Below are 20,876 nucleotides of genomic sequence, written 5' to 3'. Positions count from 1 at the left end.
TGAACGCTATGTTTGCTTTTTGCCTTTTTTCATAAAAGCGAAAATCCTCTTTGGATTTCTTTCTGTTAGGGAAGACATGTACTAAGTAAGCCTTAAACGTGAAGTGGCATAAAGCGAACTTTCAAAAAGCAGGGGATACCTGTATGTATGAATTTGGATACAGAAACAATAGAAGCATATTTGATAAAAGTGGCTGAGTGGGTAGGTAATGGGTGGACAGGGATGGACAGCAGTAATTTTTCACTGTATAACTTTTTATTTATTTCCAATGCACTTTTATTTTTGTAATCATTTTTATTAGTTACAAAACAATATAGTGATTAGACATTTCTATACCTCACAAAGTGGTCACCCCAATAAGTCTATTACCCATCTGACACTGTATATACTTATTACAATATTATTGAATATATTCCCTATGCTGTACTTTATATCTCCATGACTATTTTTTTTAAATTATAGTTGACATTCAACATTATTTTATATTAGTTTCAGGTGTACAGCATAGTAGGAAGACTTTATATCCCTTTTTATAGTTTTGATTTTTAAACCATGTGACTGTTACCTATTCAATAAGTTAAAAAGGAACAAATTAACTCCCTTGGTAAATTAAGACATTTCAGACATTCTAACTCACAAATTTCACTTCTTATTTTTCCAATTTAACTCACAGGAATAGGAGACAGCTTCAGGAATTAGGAGATCTAAAACTTTGAGTTTTTCAGAGCAACACGTAAAGTGTAAATCAATGTGAATCTTGGGTTTCCATTTTCTTTTATTTCTTTAAAGTAATTTCTTTACAATGTATTTTCACACACACATACACACACATGCGTGCACTTGCACACACACACAACTTGAGATGGACAGAGAAACAAGGATAGCCTCCAAACATAAGTATTTTTTTACAAAGTTCAAAATAGATTACATTAATATTTATGTGCTTTTCACTCATTACAGTGTACAGACATGATCCGTTTAATGATTTATGCTCCCCAAATGGTTAAACGATGGGGATTTTCTTTTAAAGAGTGTATGTAAAAGCTTTTAGTTTAGAAGCAAAGTATAGTTTCCTGCAAAAACCAACCTCAAGCATATATTTTGTGTTTACATATATTCCTGGAGAATACTACAGTAGCAGTGCATAAATTCATTCTGTAAAAAGATCTTAAAGATGATTTTCAAGAGACTCTTAATACGTTGTGCTCTCAGATAAAAATCTTAAGTCAAAAGATCAATTACTATGACAATAACAGTGAAAACTGCATATATAGGTTAGAGATTAGAAGAGGCTATAACGAAATGTAAATAGTTGTGCTTCGGGGACTTTTTTGGTAAAGTTGTTTTAATAATAAATACAAACTTAAAAAATGTCTCAGTGACTGATACAAAATAGACACAGATATCAAGGATTTTCTATACGTGGCTTAGGGTTTAAAGGTGAAAAATCATCTCCACATAAACCACCCGGCATTAAGTAATCCCAGTCTGGGCTAGTCGCTCACAGTCAGGCAAGAGGCTGGGGAGAAAACATAATGTGATTTTTCCTCCTATTAACATGAAGCGTTATCCAGAGGTAAAGCCAGGGTGGACCAACTAACTAAACACATGCTTACCTTCCTTTAGAATTCTTAGACCAAAGGGAGGTCACCCTACTTTTATAAGGTTTAAAAAAACCCACATGCTTGGTATCTGGACCAGAACCTATTCTGTAATTCAGAAGATGAATTAAATAGTCCTATCTTCTGTGAGCCCTAGGATAAGCATGATACCTCAGTACTTTATGCATTTTTTTAAAATTCTCTACATATTAACTGTAAAATTCTTATAAACACCATGGCAACTGTTTATAATGATAGAGGACAAGGCGCAATTTAGTAACGCTGATGTTCCTAGCTAGGAAATAAATGTAATTTTATTTTTAGGCTGGTCAGTTTGGTCTTTTAGGCCTTTAACTTTGAAGGACACATGACCTTAACAAGGTAAATTAGAAAAAAGATGAGAAAAAAACAAATGTTTTAAATAAAGACTTTTGCATAATAGGTTTAGATATAAAAAGAATTCCTTCAAATAATTTCCTAGGTGTCACTCAGAAGCATCCTGATGTCTGAAACATAATGTGCTGGAGTCCTTTGAATAAAATTATATAGTAATTTAAAATATACATTTATAATTATTGTAAATCATTCAATAGTTTGTAGCATGTTAATGGAGTGAAATAAAGATAAAAGGCAGTCCACATTCATATTTTCAAGATAAATTTACTTCAGAAGTCAATTGGGTTCCCTGCTCATGTTCTAAGGATAGCCATCGTGATAAGACCTGAAAGAAAAAAAGAATGGAGAACAGTTAAAGACATGCATTTTACGAAATTTTCCATCCCATAAGCAATTGTTTAGCCCTCAATGAGCAAATAAAATACAGCACATAGGCAAACACTCTACCAAGAACTCCAAGTCAATTCAAATTTAGTTCATGTTATACAGAAGAAATCCAATTTACAGCAATGGGCAGTAACTGGATAGATTTAATTAAATCATTAACATCTGGCCAAAGCTAATTTTTTAACCATCAACTATACCTCCCACTTTATCCAGTCACATCAACTATAATAATAGCAGACATGCCATTTGAAAGTGTCAGTAAAGTCAGTTGACTTCATCAACAAAAACACTTGGGCCCCATTTGTATCCCAGGGCCACAAAGAGGCAGAAGTATAGTATTCCTCCTTGGCTTGTCTCTTTTGAAGAGACTCCATACATAAAACCATAAAAAAATTAATATGCTCTGTCCTAAATGTTTTTAAAAAGTGAGTGATAAAGTACAGAAAAGGAAAATAATCACGTAGGACCGGGACAGTCAGCAAGGATACCCTGAAAGGTAAAGCTGAAATAAGCCTAAAAGATGGACAGGAAAGACAGAGAACAATGAGATGGGCAGGCATTCAGGTGAGGGAAGAGCAAGGACATGGAGGTAGGACTGGGACTCTAGATGAGCTTTTTGGGGATCAATAAATAATCTCACAGCTCTAATCTAAGGATTTATGTAGGGCAACAGCTAGACAAGAGTCGTTCAGCGAGGTCTCAAACAGTAGGGAGAGTCTTAACTGCCAAACTATGGAATTATACTTCATTCTATGAACTATGGGAAATAACTGAATGTTTTTGAGTAGGGAGTGGTGGCGGTGAAACCAAAACAATGGAAATCAATCTGACAGCAATATGATAGATGGTTTGGGGGGGAAAGTAATAGGGGCACAGGAATAGGAAGAGAAGGGACACAGACAGAAGGTAGGGAGGCAATTTAAAAGACAATTTTGAAATTAGAAAAAGAGAGCACCAAGAATTACTGAGAGAGAATACAGAAAAGAGTTGGCATCTCAGAAGAGGTGAGAGGAGACTAGGATGAGTGAGTCATTCATCGTCAGAACCCTAATCCTTGACACATGCTAGGTATTGAACAAATGTTTGTTCAGTTGAACTAATTAAATCTAAGATTTCTAGTCAGAATGACTGATAGAATAACTTAACAGGAAGCAAGGGAACTGGCTTAAAGAAAGGTTCACCATATTAAACAAGGCTGCCTTGTTCATCTTTATCACTATATGCCTTTGTCTAAGTGTTTCCCTAGGATCAATTCCTAGAAGTAGAGATGCTGTGTCATGGAATATATGCATTGTACACATGTTATACCACTGTAAGTCAGCAAAAGGAAAATAATTGAATACAGTATTAGGTATTAGATAAATTAGCTGAGGATTAAATGTGAGCCAAAAAATAAATCTTAAAACGCACTTTTTCTCACCATGCTTTTAAAGCAATCTTTTGTTTTTCTAAAAACTAGTAAACCACCACCATCACCCTATACACACATAAGACCACCACTACCACCTCCAAGCCTTAAAAATTGCCTACACATACACCCCAAGTGCATCTTTAAAACACTTACCTAAGATATAAGCAGCCACTAATTTTTGATTCACACTTAAGTGGAGGTAGAGAGGCACCAGCGATTCCACATCCCCCATTGTAGGAAGCATCAGAGCTGCAATGCACACCACTCCCAGGAAGACAGTTAGTAAACTAGGTCCTGAGGAGACAGTTCTGTTTTCTGTAAGAAGTCAAAAATCCCTCAGCTTGCTTCTAAAAACAACTTACACAAAAGTTTGTTCACATACACTGCCCACCACTCATCAGGATGCCGGTTTTGTCTAACTTCTCTGACTCTTTCCCCATCATGCCCATCATGCCTATAACTCCATGAGAACTTATCTACTGAATTTATCTGGAAGCCCATAATTTCTGAGTTATTATAGAATGGAATGTTGAAATGACATTGTGAGGTAGGGAGTTCCTACTGAAAGGTAACCATCCTCCCCCCTCCACACACACACACACCTCACCGTAATCAGTAGAAAGTGTTTGAGCAGGTATCATCTGTGTACGTTTATAAATTATATGCATGAATACTGTCCTATTAAGCTTAATATAAAGCATACAAATAGAATTTTAAAAGAAAGGGCTAAAATTAGATAGACATTGAAGTTCCAATATTATTTTCCTATACCCCCATGGATTGCTTGTGTGTACGCCATTCTGGAGCCCACTGTACTAGAGCTCTGCTACTTTCTGGAAGTATCTCAGATGGGCATCCAGACAGGTTTGGTCCTAAAAACTGCAGCATCCTGCTACCGTTTTCGAACATGTTAAGGCAGCAAAAAGGCACTGCTTGAGTGTTTTAAAGCTGCATATGAAAACTCTTGCCCTCTGCTCTACCCTCATTAGCAAAGAAGAAAGCAGCAGAAACAATATTTCACAAATATGCTAAGTGAAACAAACCAGTCACAGAAGTACAAACACTGCATGATTTCACTAATATGCGGAATGTGAAATAGTCAAACTGAGAATCAGAAAGTAAAATGGCGGTTGCCAGGGGTTGGGGGTGGTAGGAGGTGGCAGTTGCTATTCAACAGGCGTTAAGTCTCAATTATGCAAGATGAATACGTTCTAGAGGTCTATACAACATTGCGTGCCTACAGTTGACATACTGTATTGTACACTGAAAAATTCGTGAACAGGGTAAATCTCATGTTAAGTGTTCTTACCACAATAAAACAAAATTCAAAAAGAAAACATTTATTACCAGGCCTGCTATTCTACAGTTCTGGGTATATGTGTACAATATTCATATCCATATTTTTAAGAAACCCAATAACAGCGTTTTCTGTCATATGGCTTTTCCTACTACCCTTCCTTTCATTAAAAGGAATAGCCAACAGCAACACAATCTTTGTGTTTTATTAATGAAATAACACTGTTCATTTTATTAAATGCAGCTTTTCTAAATTATTAATACCTTAGCTGTTGTGCAAAGTTTAGTTGAGCCTCGCCAAAACCAGATAGGTGAAAACAAATTCAAATTTTATAGTGATTATTGCTTGACATGAAACAATAGCATAAATACCTAAAAACAAGTCTTATTTTAGTTAATAAATGAAGCAGCCTTACATTTATGTTTGTTGCAATGATAAGTCTTCAAGGAAAGCATTTATTTACAACAATTATGCTGCTCATTGCAAATCCACAATAATAATGTCAAGAAGTTTTCCTATTTAGAGAAATTCTAAAAACATTTGTATAAATACTTGAAATTTTTCAAAACGGAAAGACCTCTTTTTCTGATTGTAAAATATTTATACAGATACAGAAAACATAAAGGTTCCTGTGTAATCCCATCTTCCTGGAAATAACGCTGTTAATCAGATTTTAATGCCCGTATAAACATGTAAAATATTTTTTTTACATAATGAGACCATATTATACATAATGTTCTATAGCTTTTTTCCTCCCTCTCACTTAGAAATATATTTGAACCTCTTTCCATGTCAATATACAACCATCTGTCATTCTAGCAGATTCATGTAAATGCCTGCCTGGCATCCCATCTTACAAATACTCATAATTTAAGCAACCCCAATCGATGGACTTTTAGGTAATTGTCAATCTTTTATTATTATAAATAGTAAAAGGACAATTTTCTTAAGCCAGAGAGCACTTACTCAAACACTGCATAGACATAGCAGTTTATTAGTAATGTAATTAAGACAAACCCACTAAGATTCAGCTTCGTCTTTTTAAAACATCTTTTTAATAACCTGGCCTTTGGTATTTTGTAAAAAATATGCTTTATGCGTTTGTCTTAAATTTCTATTAAATGAAAAAATATATGTATACATATATATAAATTATATTTATGTGCCCAGGTAAGATCTGGAAAGTAACACGGAACATTTATATAAGCAAATTTGTTAAATGTATGGGATTATATGTGCTGTTTTCTTTTTTTAATTTATTGCTTTTTTATACAATAAACTTAAGAAATTTCTCATTCTTATTGCCTTTTTTAAAGATTTTATTGGGGAACGGGAACAGGACTTTATTGGGGAACAGTGCGCACTTCCGGCACCTTTCCAAGTCAAGCTGTTGTTCCCCCAAATCCTAGTTGTGAAGGGCGTAGCTCAGCTCCAGGTCCAGTTGCTGCTGTTAGCTGCAGGGGGCACAGCCCACCATCCCTTGCGGGAGTCGAAGAGTCGAACCGGCATCCCTGTGGCCCAGAGCCCGCGCTCCAACCAACTGAGCCATCTGGGGAGCTGAGCAGCAGCTCACCGACCCCATTCTAGTTGGGGAGGGCGCAGCCTGCCAGCCCATGTGGGAACCGAACCGCTGCCCAGAGCTCACTGAGCCACCCGTCCGCCCCCCTTATTACCTTTTGATACATTTTAAAATCCAAATCTTTCATGATAGAGCCTTCAACCATTTTCCAGCTAACTCAAAGAGCCTCACAACATTGTTGCACTTGTAATACATCTAATAAACACTTTCTAAGCTAAAGACATGAAAAAATAATGCCATTTCAAAACCTGCCCAAAAACAGTATCAATTTGTTTCAATATTTTAGTCCAGAGAAACTTAACAGGCACAGGTAGTGCCCTTTTGCTGTCTTAAACAATATTTTAGTTCAGAAAAACCTTTGAAATCTATATACTATTAGGTTGGTACAAAAGTAATTGTGATTTAAAAGGTTAAAAATAATTGCAAAAACTGCAAATACTTTTGCACCAACCTAATAGAAAGCACACGATTTACTACAGTAATGTACTGCATAACGACATTTTGGTCAACTACAGATGGCAGACAACTGTGGCCCCCGTAAGATTATTAATGGAGCTGAACAGTTCCTATTGACTAGTAACATAGTAGCTGTCCTGCTGTCTTCACAGCGTAACACATTACTCACGTGTTTGTGGTGATGCTGGTATAAACAAATTTGTGCTACCAGTCATATAAAAGTATAGCACCTACACTTATATACAGCACATAATACTTGATAACGATAATAAATGACTGTTACTGGTTTCTGTATTTAGTATACTTTTTATCATTATTTTAGAGTCTACTCTTTCTACTTATAGATAAAGGTTGCTGTTAAACAGTATGCCGTGTTACACCAGCAGCAGCCTCATACACCTTGTGCTTACTGCATCTCTTAATGGCATCATTTTCTCTCGCGCTCCATTTAATCTCGTGTTGTTTTGTAGAGTAACATGCTATACAGGCTTGTAGCCTAGGAACAACAGGCCACACCATATGGCCTAGGTGTGTAGTAGGCCGTACCAAATAGGTTTGTGGAAGTACACTCTATGATGTTCACACAATGACAAAATTGTGTAATGACACATTTCTCAGAACGTATCCCAGTCATTAAGTGGTGCATAACTGTATTCATTTAATAAACAGAAGTGAAAAAGTTCACTTTGTCAACATAGACTAAATTTAACTCAATTAACTCATCTTTAATTGAGTTAAAGATGACAACTTTATTCAATTTCCTGCCATATTATTGGAAACATAGGAGTAACTACCCACAAACAGGACATGTTGGCCAAGACTGTATATGGGACTCCCGTGGTGTGGCCCTTGCTCTAAAGAGTGGCAATACCAGTGGAAACCTTGTAAGACAAAGAAAACCAACCCAACAGGCCCTACCAGATAAGTCCAGCCTTCCCAGTGTAGTCCATGCGCACATTTCCTGTGTAACTACAGTCAGCCCTTCATATTCTCAGGTTCCGCAACCGCAGATTCAACCAACCATTGATCTGCAGTTGGTTGAATCCAAGGATGCAGAACCCATGGGTACGGAGGGTCAAATAAGGGACTTGAGCATCCGCAGATTTTGCTATCAGACGGGGGGTCCTGGAACCAATCCCCTTCAGACACCAAGGGACAATTATACTCTGTGCTGAGGACATAATGATGAACAAGACAAAAAAGGTGCCTGCTTTCATTGCACTTCCTGACATGGATAGCTTAGATTTTTTTCCTCAAAACAGATCACGTTATTCCAATATCACCTATCTTCACTCATCTACCTATTCCAATTTTACAATTAGAAGAGTACTTTAACATACTTCAGATACCAAAGGTTCATTATAAAAAGAATAAATGCTCAATACACCTCGTAACTATTTAGCCCTTTAGGATGATTTTTTTCACCTGAATTCTAATAAATTGAAAAATAAAAGGAAAAATGTATAACTAAACTTTTAACACTTACTATTCTTGGCTATTAAACTGGTCTGTTAAATACAAAAATGAACTCCAAAACACTTTACTTTAAATTATGAATTTAACATCAAAAAACAAATACTCATTATATGGCCTTTCTTGTCCTAGAGAAGGGATTTTAAAAGGGGAATCTCACCTTTGTGAAATATAAGTCAGCTTCATATTGATCTGAGATCTCAAAGTGACATTTGACAGAGGGTCTCTTTCAGCTTCAAAAGATGAAAAGCTGGTCTTGTCAGTCAATAATAGTTGCTGAGAAGAAAACAATCTACTAGCTACTACCCACCCAGTCTCTCGTCTCAGTATCACCAGAAAATTTGGGCACTCCATACATGGACTGGGAAGCCTCTTGGCTACAGGAAATCAAAGAAGCATTACTCCCCGTGTTATCAAAATAAACATGGTAAGATGAACAAACTGATGGGGATCTATGAATTAATACAATGACAAGTAGACTTTTTAAATTCCTCATATATAAAGTGGCGATTTCAAGGACAGCTGCTATCACATTCACATATCACTATCAAAAAGTTTTCAAGTTTTTATATGGAAAATTTTATCTTCCTCCTCTTAGGGTTGGAGGAAGATAATGAGAAGTTAAGAGGGAGGGGGAATGACGTCCAAAGAGTTGAAGATGAGGATAGTGTCAATGTTGAAAGAATATATCATAACACTTCTGAATATCTAAGCTGGAAGGAAATGAGGAATGGAGAGGGAGTCAATTAATAGCCCACAGGGGATATTATAATCTACTTAGTTTAATTAACTTCAACTTTAATGAGATTTTTTTTTCAAAATAATATGAACAGTGCACCAAGCGTGGCCTATTGCCAAACACAATCTCTCTCTCCTTCTTTGAACTAATTAAATGAGAAAGGATATAGGAAAGTCACAGAAATGAAAGTATATAATTGCCAAATTGTGCTAGCATTATAAAGTACAGTGCCTGCATTCTCAGGTTTTATAGATTTAAAAAGTTATGGCAACATTAGCTCTCTCCTTACAGCCTCCTCTAGTCTTTTCTCCTCTGAAAGTCCAGCTCTAGGCCAGGGGCTTGACTTTAGGCATCTGATCTCTAGGTTTAGTTTTGAAGTCGCTGATTAGGTTTAAAGCAACAGATTATTTTTCTAGTAATTATTATAAGCCCCCTGAATATTTTAAAGTTAGAAATGTATAAGACCTCAATAGGACTTTAAAAACAACCCAAAATTACCTGGTTGAAATGACTGCTCAAAAAATAAACTTTCACTTAAATGTTCCTTTATTCTTTTTTCCTCTTCTTCCTTTTGTTGCTCTTTTGCAGAAGGGAGAAGAGTAGCCACAACCTCTTTTCTTCCCAAAGCCTTCCTCTGGCTTTGCTCGGAAACTTGGAGACGGAATTTGTCTATTACACCATAGTGACAGGATCGAACATCTCTATGACGAATCACACTGAAAACATTCAAAATAACAAATGCTGTTTAGGCTTCTACGGCCTGTCAAACAGAATTCAGCAAGAGACTTCATACAGTAAAACAATATTAATGGACTACAACCAAATATTCAAATACAGAAATTTGCTAATGATGCTAAAACATAAAAATCACTGTATAACCCCAAAAAATCGCTAATTCTAAAATATTTGATGAAAACACATACTCTAAAACATAGAATAAAAGTCTTAAGTAAAACAAATGATAAAGAAAATCCCTTTGGGCAAAGGCATTTTTTTTTCTAGATATCTGTGTGCAGCAATACTTACTAAATTAGATATATGAAATTGTTTCTTGCCCACAAAGAAACAAATTTATACTGCCACTTACTGCTCAAAGTAACAAACCTTACCCTAGACTTAAAATTGAAGTCCATGCACACAGGTGAAAAGAATCAATCGCATAAGTAAGTAATCCAGTATGACCAATCCAACAGAAGGCTAACAATACACTTCCGTATCTCTCCAGAGAGAAAAGAGTCTAAAAGCACTTTAGTTTTTATGAGACCTATTCACAATTCCCTTTACTTGGTTCTCAGAACACAGAACAAACAGGTCAAAGGTAACACATTTGTTTAGCAAGAGACTACATTTCTTTGGAATAGTCCTTGCTTATTGTGTACTGAATGAAAAAAGAAATGGGCAAAAGCACATCCTCAGACATACATCATCTGAAGGCTTTGGGATGATGAGAATATATTCCAAAAGAGAAGACTTCTGCTTCTCCTTTTCATGGAGGACTTAAACAAATACAGTTTACTTGGTGGCTTAAATTAAGGGCTGGTCAATGGATCCATCTGGTCACCACCAGTTCTAAAGTGAAAATTAAATATGAACAGCTTGAACAAACAATCATTTATCTGACACTCGAAGACGAAATTATCTGGAAGAGCTCAGATAACCTTTTACAGATGAGTAGTTACACACTTACTTCCTGTTTGTATAGATTAACTTCCAAGTTTATCAGCTGAATCATTTCAGATGAACTTATATTACCATTGTTCTGAGAGTGTAGTATTATTAGTTTCCAAAATGTCACTATAATAGCAAGATGTTCCAAAGAAAGCTAAATTCCCTATTATAGAGAAATTTAAAGGAATAAGTTAGAACTTTAACCTTCATAAATGTCCCTGTTATGATGACTAAAAGCACAACAATGAGGAAATGTTCGTGGAACTATTAACACACACATCAGTTCCAGCATAATGAAATATTAAGTATTTGGTCGACCTGTTTAGAATCTTTCAGAAACTTCTTAACAAGAATTTTGATAGACTAACACTTTCAGCAAAAGTTCAACATATACATATAATAAACGCCTATGTGAGGACAGCTTCAAGAAAAGACCTTTTTCAAGTTAAACACACAAATATTAACACACTTAAAACATGTTACCAGGAAGTGATTGGGACTTACATATCCATACAACACTGAGGCTTTACTGCACCTGCAGCATCAACGACAACATACTTATTTGGAGTAGTACACAAAACTGAAAGAAAAAGTCACAACGGCCATTAGTGTTGTTTTTTTTTAAAAAAAATTAGTTTCTACAAGTAAAAAATTAGTAGGAACTAGTTAAAATCTATCAAATGGACCTAGGAGACTCACCTTTGAACTTTAAGGCAAACTCATAGGGATTATATAGAGTCAACACTTGCTTATGTGTTGACTGGTCATCTGCATAAAATATTAGTTCCGTGGGAAACACAAAAACAGGAAGATTTCCTTCCACTAACTCTGGCTGTCTTTTTTGTTGATGCATTGGCACAAAATCCCCCTTGCTGCAGCTTCTGGTTTTACAGTCTCAAATCTATTTGGGACTTTTCTTAAAGTCAGTTAAAAACTCCAAAGCATTTTGGCAATCTAGAAAGAGAAGAAAAGAGAAAGAAAACTGAACGATACTTGTTTTCATTTGTTGTCCAACCACAAATAACGCATGTTCAACATCCATTAAAATAGGTCCCCCAATTATTTAAACGTGCCTTTTGACTTCACCTCTTGGCTTATTTACACAGCTTTTACCAAACTACACAAAGAAATGTATACATGCTCCTTTCACAGTCAAGATTTCAACCTATGATACATAACATAAATACTTGAATAAAGGAATAAAGGAGGTTTTCTATCTCAAATTAATCACCCCCTTTCAAAGAGGTGAGATCAAAGCGACATCACTCTTTAAACTTCAGATTTTTTAAAAACGTAGAATTAAGTATTGACACAATAATTTTGTGAGCCAAGCAGAATTCTTAAAAACTAAAAAAAATAAAATAAAACAAAGTAAGTTTCCATGATTTATGAGAGAAAAACATGAGAATCATTTTTACACTCATTTCAACAATTCTTTAGTTAGTGCCTCCTGGCATCATGGGTGGGAGAGTTCTTTTAATCTTTTTTTTTTTTCTACCGAAACCCAAGATAAGCAAAAATGTCTGGAAGGGAAGCTGAATATCCAAACGTGCTAAGCAGTCCGTGGAGTTTTCTATGAAAATTCAAAGTCGGTAAGTAGGCTTTGGCATTCCAGTGGCACTGTGCCTCCCCTCCTACGTCAAGTACACAGGCTTCATGAGAGCGTTTCCTTCCAACTTCAAAGACCTTTTTTGGATTCCTTCTGGGGTTCTTGAATATGTTCCAAATAGCTGTAACTGGCAGAAGTCTGAGTGTCTGATAAGTGCTATGGCTCTGTATTTATTTCCTAATCTAATTTTAAGCAACAACATTCTCATTTAGCTAGCACCCTAAGTGTGACTTTTTTAAATAAAGCAAAAGCTACAACATACGATCACAGAAAATGTCTGATTTTCAACCTGTAGATCACACCTTTAAAACAGGCCATAAAGCATTTAATACTTTGCGTTCAGGTTCTCATACATCCAAAGACAAATATAACAAATGATTAAATTTGTTTGATTTTACCAGCTATCGGGGCACATGTGCTGATTCTGATTGAAGGCTTTCCACCTTTTATCAAATAGGATAGTTTCTGTTATGTATGCAAATCTTTATTCTTTTCTTTCAGCTGAGTGCCTGTTACAGGCCTGGAACTATGTCAGGAATTGCACAGAGATACAAAGATGAATAATACACAGGCCCTGTCCTCAAGCAACTCAAGTCTCATTGATGAAACAAGATAAATATTTATAGTATCTCTGTTATAATGCATACTGTTGCATATGAAGTAGTAGGGAACCAGGAGACTACATGAATAATTTTACCTGGAAGAGTGGCCAGGCATTTGAGGTAGTCCTTAATTAACTGATTTCAAGTTTGTTGTCCAAAATGTGTCAAAAATCCACAGAAGATAATTACAGTATTTATATTTTTAAGTAAATACCGTTAAGGTGTTACATCTTCTTAAAATAAATGATTATTTTAAAGTACAAAAATGTCCTATTGTTATTCATTCTTGAAAAACACAAAAGTATAGAAAAATGTACATCTGCTTTCCTAAACTTCCTTTCTGGAACACTGAGCTTGTGGGGTCAGGTCTAACGCCACAGTCAACGGCATGGAAATATTCAACTATAGACGAACGTCGCAGAGAAAATGTTAAAAGAAGGGTACACACTTCTATGCTGGGGGTAGGGGGGTATAGGAACGCAGAAACGGGAAGGGAGAACACTGAGACAGTTGTAATCCACAGGCTGTCCCAGATCATCATGGTACTTTATATCCATATGTTTTATAGCATGCATGTAGCTCATAACAGTATTTTTTTTTCTGAGCTGAAAGGGCCTATTGACATTTTTATTTGTAATAGTATTTAGTATTTGTATAATTCATAACAGATTACAAACTTCTCATTAATTACATATAGTGAATGAATTAATATATGGAAAGCTTTTAGCACTTACTGCAGGCCAAACAATGTTTTAAGTGTTTCTTGTCATTAAATTAGGAAGAGATTAGACTGAGACAAAAAATATCAGCAGGCCTCCTGCTTCCTCGTCTAGTATCCTTTCCACTATACCAAAGTAACTGTCCGTTTCAATAAAAGTAAGAATGTCTAATCATTGTTGTTTTGTACACCTGAAACCAGTAGCAAAAAATACTACATGTAGTCAATAAATCACATTAGTATTGGCAGTACCTGCAATGTCATCACCAATGGAAAGCAAAGATGTTTTCACATCAACTTACAGTTGTTGCATCTATATCAAAATATCATTTATACTCATAACTACTTCAAAAATATGGTGGTTATTAAACCTTCCCCTATATCTTATTATTTAACAGTGGATTAATAAAGAAGTATGTATATTAAATTTTAAAAAATTAAAAGTAAGATTATTCTGAAAAGCACCTGATTAAATAATTCTAATTTTGAGTTTTTATTTGCCACAAATTTCTTTCTTTTCCTAAGAACCACATGCATTTGTATTTGGATAATGTGCTCTCAGAAGTTTGGTATCTTATTTTTTTCAATAGAAAATAATAAACTCTATAATTACTTTCTCAGTAAGCTTGGCTATCAGGAATAGAACATCCAAATTTGGCATCACTAAATAATATTTAACTTCTCATTCTAAAACTGTTAGGATAGATGAGAATTTAGCTTATGATAAAAGCTGGAATCTCTGGTTTATAGAAGCTAGTTTAGTCAATAAATATTGATAAAACTGGATATCCATCTAGGAAAAAACAGTTGAATTCATCCCTCATTCCTTATAAAGTTCCAACATTTTATTATGGTAAATGCCAAATGGATCAAAGACTTAAAGGTAAAGAAATAAAATCATAAAACACTAGAAACCACGGAAAATCTTTTTTTATAATCTTAGGCTTTCTAACAACCAGAAACCAAAAAATATTCATACATTCAATTATATAAAAACTTCTGCATGGCAAAAAACTTTTTAAGCAAAGCCAAAAGAATATTTTCAATTCATATCATAGGCAATATCTAATTTCCCTACTGTGTATAGAGGACCTACAAATCATTACAAAAAGACAACCCAGTATAAAAATGAGCAAACACTATAATATTTTATGGAAAAGAACATACAGATTGTTTTTACACTTACAAAAGGTTATGTGACCTCACTCACAAGAGAGATACAAACTAAAGCCATACTGAAATAAATGTTTTTACCTGTCAGATTGGCAAAAAATGAAAGAGTTTGATAGCACATGGTGGGAACAATCAGGCATGTTCTCATTGCTGGCAGGGAGCTAAACTGACACATCCACTATACCTACCAAAATTAAACACACATACCCTCAGATCTAAAGATTCTATTTCTGGGAATTTATCTGACATAAATATTCCCGTGTGAAATCATGTATGTGAAAAGTTTTTTTTTGTTTGTTTTTGCTTTTTTTTCAGCACTGAGAATTAAAATAATGTATGTGAAGCACATGGAACAAAGCTTGGCACTCAGTAAGAGCTAGTTGTTGTCAATAGCAAAAGAATGGAAACAGCCCAACTGCCCATTAATAGTGGATTCATTAAATAAAGTATGATATACCCATTCACTGGGATACCAGGTATCTGTCAAGAAGAGGAAGCTCTTTGTACGGTGTGGATTTGGACTGATGTTCAAGTGTAGCGTTAAGTGAGAAAAGTAAGGTCCAGTGCAGAGTACAGAGTATGCTGCCATTTGCGTGGAAAAGGAAGGTAAGAGAATATTTTGTAAACATATTTTCTTGGATATGGGTATAATATCTCTGGAAGGGCTGTCCCTGGAGAGACAATCTGAGTGGCCGGGGACAGGGGTGTGAGGAGTTTTCTCCGGACACCCTTTGGTATCTTTTGAACCTGTTCAAAAGTTTTTTGTTTTTTAAAGGTCGAATTAAAAAACTCTGCTAGGGCCTAATTTGGAAAAGGTGACAGTTTTGAAACACAAGCAGGAATTTGGAAACAATGTGTGAAAAATCTGTTACTTGCATTTCCCAATTTATGAATCCTTAATAACATTGAAAATCTTAAAACTATGTGTAAAATAAAATGATTTCAATTATTTAAAATAATTGCACGTGCAACAGAAACTCATTACAATGAGAAAAAACAAAGGTTTACTTAAGATGACTTGCAAACTTAGGAAAATATAAAACTTTTTGTTATAAAGGAATGTGAGATGGTTTATAAATCTGACTAGGAAGTCAGAATTAACCACACAAAACAAGTGCTAAACTCTTGGTTCTAACCTTAAGGAGAAGATAGTAATCACAGGTCAGAGTAGACATTTTACTAGTTTTATATATTGACTTAGTAGGAATTCTTATTCTTTTAACTTTGGAGCTTTCTCTTTATGAGTTGAATATGTACACATTTCCCCACAAATTGTGAATTAAGCGGTCTATCCCCTGGTCATCATAAGTGTTTAATCATTTATGAAGTTTATTATTTCATTTCAGATCCCTGTTCCCATTTCTCACTTATCTTGGCTAAGATATAAATTGCCTCCTTAAGTTCAACCAGTGGAAATTAGGGAGGAATTTGCACCAGGTCACCAGGGCATTATTAGAGACTGCCAACAAACCTAATGAAGCCAACACCTGCTTTTAATTGATGGTTTTCCAGAGACTAACACTTTCTCCCTGCTCGTCTATATTGCAAAATGATAAGGTGCAAAAACTTCTGGTAAGAGATTATAAACTAAGCCAGTAAAGCCGTACTGAAAATTGGTTTATAAGGTTGCTTTCCAAAAGTCAAGCATGCAGAGTCAAAGAATGTTAGCTCCCAACTCTTCTCATTTTACTGCTGAGGAAATCAGGCCCACGGTGGTTGAGGGATTTACCAGGGTATTTGATGGAAGGACTCTGGTGTCGACTCTCACTTCCCTATCATCTCCTCTGTATCTCAATTCAGAAGTCCTGCCTCCCTGATGCTGACTGCCACACATCTCTCGAAAATGTCCCTGCTTTTCCAGAGTTCTCAAAGGATGATCCAAAATTCAAGTCTTGATACAGGTGTTTCCTTTTCAGTTTTATAAAGAAAAAAAATCAAGAGACAAATCCACTTACTGAGATGTGCACAATTTCTTTTCATGATTATGAAATAGCTATGGCTGTCAGGAACTCTTCATTAGGGCATTAATAACCAAGGTTTATCTTCTTCATCCTCGCTGGACACCAAAATGTTCCCCATTCTTCAAAGCTTAGTTCAAATTTCCCCCCTCCTGGCTGCCTTCCTATACTACTCTGATCTATATGGATCTCACTAATTACGTTATTTTTAATGTACTTACTGTATGGCTTGACTATTTTGACATTTGTTTGGTGTGGATTAGTTATGACTCCCCAGACTTCAGGCATAATGCTACACTGTTTTCCTGTTTTTGTTTTTGTTTTTTCTTTTTCTGCATCCTTCATAGACCCAAGCTCAGTGTCAGGCACTGAGCAGGTACTGAGCTTATCAATTAACCTACAGGTGTCTTCTAATAATTGTCTCCTTCATCAAGGAACACTCACTTCCCCATGGTAGCTGGACACAATTGGTCTGAAGACAAGCAAAGGAATCCAATTAGAGGAACAGTAAATCTATAGTGGCTATTGGCCATGGGTTGGGATAAGAAAAGACAATAGCACTCCCAGCTGCCGCACCCCCAGCCCTCCCTCTCTGCCTCCCTTCTCCCTCCCATCATCTCCTCAGTGCCCAACTGGGCCAGCAGTGTTTAGAAAGCCAAGGCTCCAACATACCACTATAGCCACAACCTTATAGGGAGACTGTGCAGCTGGGGGCTCGTGCTACAGGAAACTACCTTGTCCTTTCCCTCCGTACTAAAGGCACAGAAGTGCAATCCTGAATGAAATTGGAAAGAAAACCTTATGTGCATACACCACCTTGTGACCAGTTTGCAAACTACTCTCCCACACACACACACACAAAAAATATCCCCAACACACTGAAATCCTCATAGACACTTTCCACCATCAGTCCAGGGAAACCAGTACCCAAAGTGGGATTATTTTTCTGTTTCCCTCACTTTGGATTGACCAGAGGAAGGAAAAGGTGAGACTTGGAGATAAACGGGAGTTTCAATATCTTTTACCACCATAGATTCAAAACTTGGAGACTGTTAAAGACCATAGAAACCACTTTAAAAGCATATTGTCCTGTGCCCGCCGCCCCCCCCCCCCCGCTTTTCGTGAGAAAAGGAAACTGCAAGAAAAATCAAATGAAACAAGTGAAACTTGGGTATTCTTGTACTGAAGTAGTTCAAAGTTTGAAACAGCTAATGACGATTCTAAGTACAGACTTCCCCAGAAAACTAGTGACCTATCTGCTGGGCTTCAGAGCACCAGCCACTTACTACCTGTCTCTGGTTCTTGTGTTTACTCTGATTAGGGTTCCTAACTCCACCTCCAGGCAACCTCCCTTTTATCTAGGCACAGAGGCTATCTCCTTCCTCCATATTTGGTGCGGTCCTTGCCAATGGCTAACTAAATACGAAATAGTTAAGAGCAATTGTTTTGCTTTACTCTCAATGATATTTAAACCTCTCTTTCCTTTCCATTTCATAAACTCAGGTCTCTTCTTCTTTGAATTTCCAGTATTGTCTCTATTAGGAATTTTAATGGCTGCTATGTTCCTAAAGTCAACTATTTCACAAGCAGTATTATAATATTCACTTTATATTTTTAAATGGTTCAATGATCAGTATTAGGCAATTTTGTTTTTATACATTCCATAGGTTTTTTGGTATAATTTGATATCTCACTAGTGGGATTGCTGCTATAAATGATGTGTTGTGACAGGCTATTACATATTCAGGATGTAAAAGTTGAGTAGTGTATACTTTAAGCATTTACAAAAAAAAGGATGCCCTCCATTAATGTCTTTTTAAAACATTTCTTTTAAACTAGTTACTCCCAACCTGTTTTACAATATCCCAATGTCTTCAGTTATTTCAAGATGTATGTGCAATTCCCAAAGCCAAATCCATATGAATTCATTATATGAAATACGTACTTGTATGTTGTTACACATAGCAGTCTCAGAAGTTTTAGAGTCACAAATTCATTCAACAAACGTGTACTGAGCACTTATTATATGTCAGGAACTGTGCTAAGGAATATGGAGAAGAAAACTACAGCTAGCAAAAAATACATACACATATAGTCAGGATATGATGTGGCAAATGTTAAAATGCCAGTAGATACAAAATGCTCTGGGAGCATAAGCAAAGTGATGGTGTGCCTTAAATAGTTTGCAGTAGGTGTGGAGAGAAAACGTCCACAAGATTTTCATCAAGAATATATTAAACCCCATGCATGCCTTGCCTGAAAAAGTTGAGTTTTCCTTTTCTGTCTGGAATTCACATTAAGAACGCAATGCATTCCGAAAGAACAGGACTGCTTTTTAGGCAAGATCCAAAGGACCCAATTTTTTAGGTTTGCGTGATCTGTTATTTCCCTGAAAGGTCAAAAATCCGAGACTGTTTTCATCTAATATTTGCCCTCTCGCTCCCCGACGCTGAGAGGTCTCTTTGAGTCTACTGGGGCAGAAATGCTACTACAGTCTGGACTGGACAGCTGTCAGTTACTTTGTCCAGAGGGGAAACCGCAGAACATGGATCAAGGGCCGGAGGGCAGGAGAGGGAGTATCAAACAGTCCGTCCTAGGACTTCAGCTCCACCTGATTGGGCCCAGCCCAGCCTTTCCAGCCCTAGTCCCCAAGCCGGCCGGCTCCATGTGAAACCGGTCATGTGAGCCTGTTTACAGCCGAGCAGCTGGTGCAACCATCAGGATCCGTGCGGAGGTCCAGGAAGGGGGAAGCATACAGGCCACATACCCCCTACACACTCCACCATTATGGCAAGAATGCGTTCGCTCTCCCTCCCTGCCTCTCCACCCCAATTTCATCTCCCTCCAGCCATCCCAGGACGCCTCGCTCCAGCCAGCCGATTTCTTTCCATTTGCTTGCTGCGGGCTGGAGAAAGGGCGAGGACGTTGTCACCCTAAAGAGGGAGTCAATCTCCCTCCCCAGCCCTGCTCAAAACATCCGCGGAAGAGTTGTCCCCGGAGTCGCATCCCCGGGGCAACCGAACTCTGCCGGGCAGGCACCGGGAGGATCCCGAGCCTACTGCCTCCGCCCGGGCACGACACACACACACACACACACACACACACACTCACTCACACACACGGGCCACCCAGACCCAGAGCTGGGATCTGCAAGCTGATGGGGCAAAAAGGACCCCATCTGATTCCTTCTCCCCACCTCCCACCCGCATCCCGGCGCCAGGAAGCCCTGCTGTCAGCCACCAGCCAAGCTCGGGGTTTGGGGACTCCTCATTCTTTCCGCGGGGTCTCTCGGCAACGTAACTTCCACGTTTTCCCGAAGTCAGAGGAAGTGGGTGACGGGACAGTGGGGGACTCTCACCTCGGCAACACCGGCTCCTCGGAAAGCAGCTGCGACTGCTCCTCCGGTCCTTTGTCAGCGTCTCTAGGCTGCACTGCCTGCTGGGATACCGGAGGACTCAAATGCCACCTCTCTCCGCCCTGGAGGATGAGCTGCGGTTGGGGGGTGGGTGGGAAAAGGGAGAAGAGGTGGAGCCGGGGGCGGGGCTTCGTTACTGCCACCTGGCCTCTCGGGTTTCTTACTCCTCTGTGCTCCAAAACTTCTTCCCTCTCTGTCCCTGACCTGGTCCTTGCCTCCCCTCCCCTTCCTTGCCGCCGTCCCTGAGGAGACTAGAGACTCTTACAGAGGTGCTGTCTCCTTTTGCACTTATTAAGCAGCCACCCTTGACTCCTCCCCTTTCTTACTTCCCTACATACTCACATCCAGTGAGTGAGTACCCAAGGCTAGTTGATTCTACCTGAGACTTGTCTTA

General features: G+C 37.4%; 1 protein-coding gene across 1 annotated transcript; it reads right to left on the bottom strand.

Annotated features, from left to right (window-relative positions):
* Window positions 1-241: 241 nt before the first annotated feature.
* On the bottom strand, window positions 242-20,546 carry MOSPD1 (motile sperm domain containing 1). Its single transcript, XM_081043383.1, has 6 exons — window positions 20,426-20,546; window positions 11,707-11,961; window positions 11,512-11,587; window positions 9,838-10,055; window positions 3,949-4,110; window positions 242-2,322 (listed from the first exon to the last, which is right to left on the bottom strand). Exons 2-6 carry the CDS (start codon window positions 11,858-11,860, stop codon window positions 2,291-2,293), a joined length of 642 nt encoding a protein of 213 aa, XP_080899509.1. The 5' UTR covers window positions 11,861-11,961; window positions 20,426-20,546; the 3' UTR covers window positions 242-2,290.
* Window positions 20,547-20,876: the final 330 nt, after the last annotated feature.

Source organism: Rhinolophus hipposideros (genome assembly GCF_964194185.1).
Source record: "Rhinolophus hipposideros genome assembly, chromosome: X".
NCBI lineage: Eukaryota > Metazoa > Chordata > Mammalia > Chiroptera > Rhinolophidae > Rhinolophus > Rhinolophus hipposideros.
This window is presented reverse-complemented; position numbering and strand designations above follow the sequence as displayed.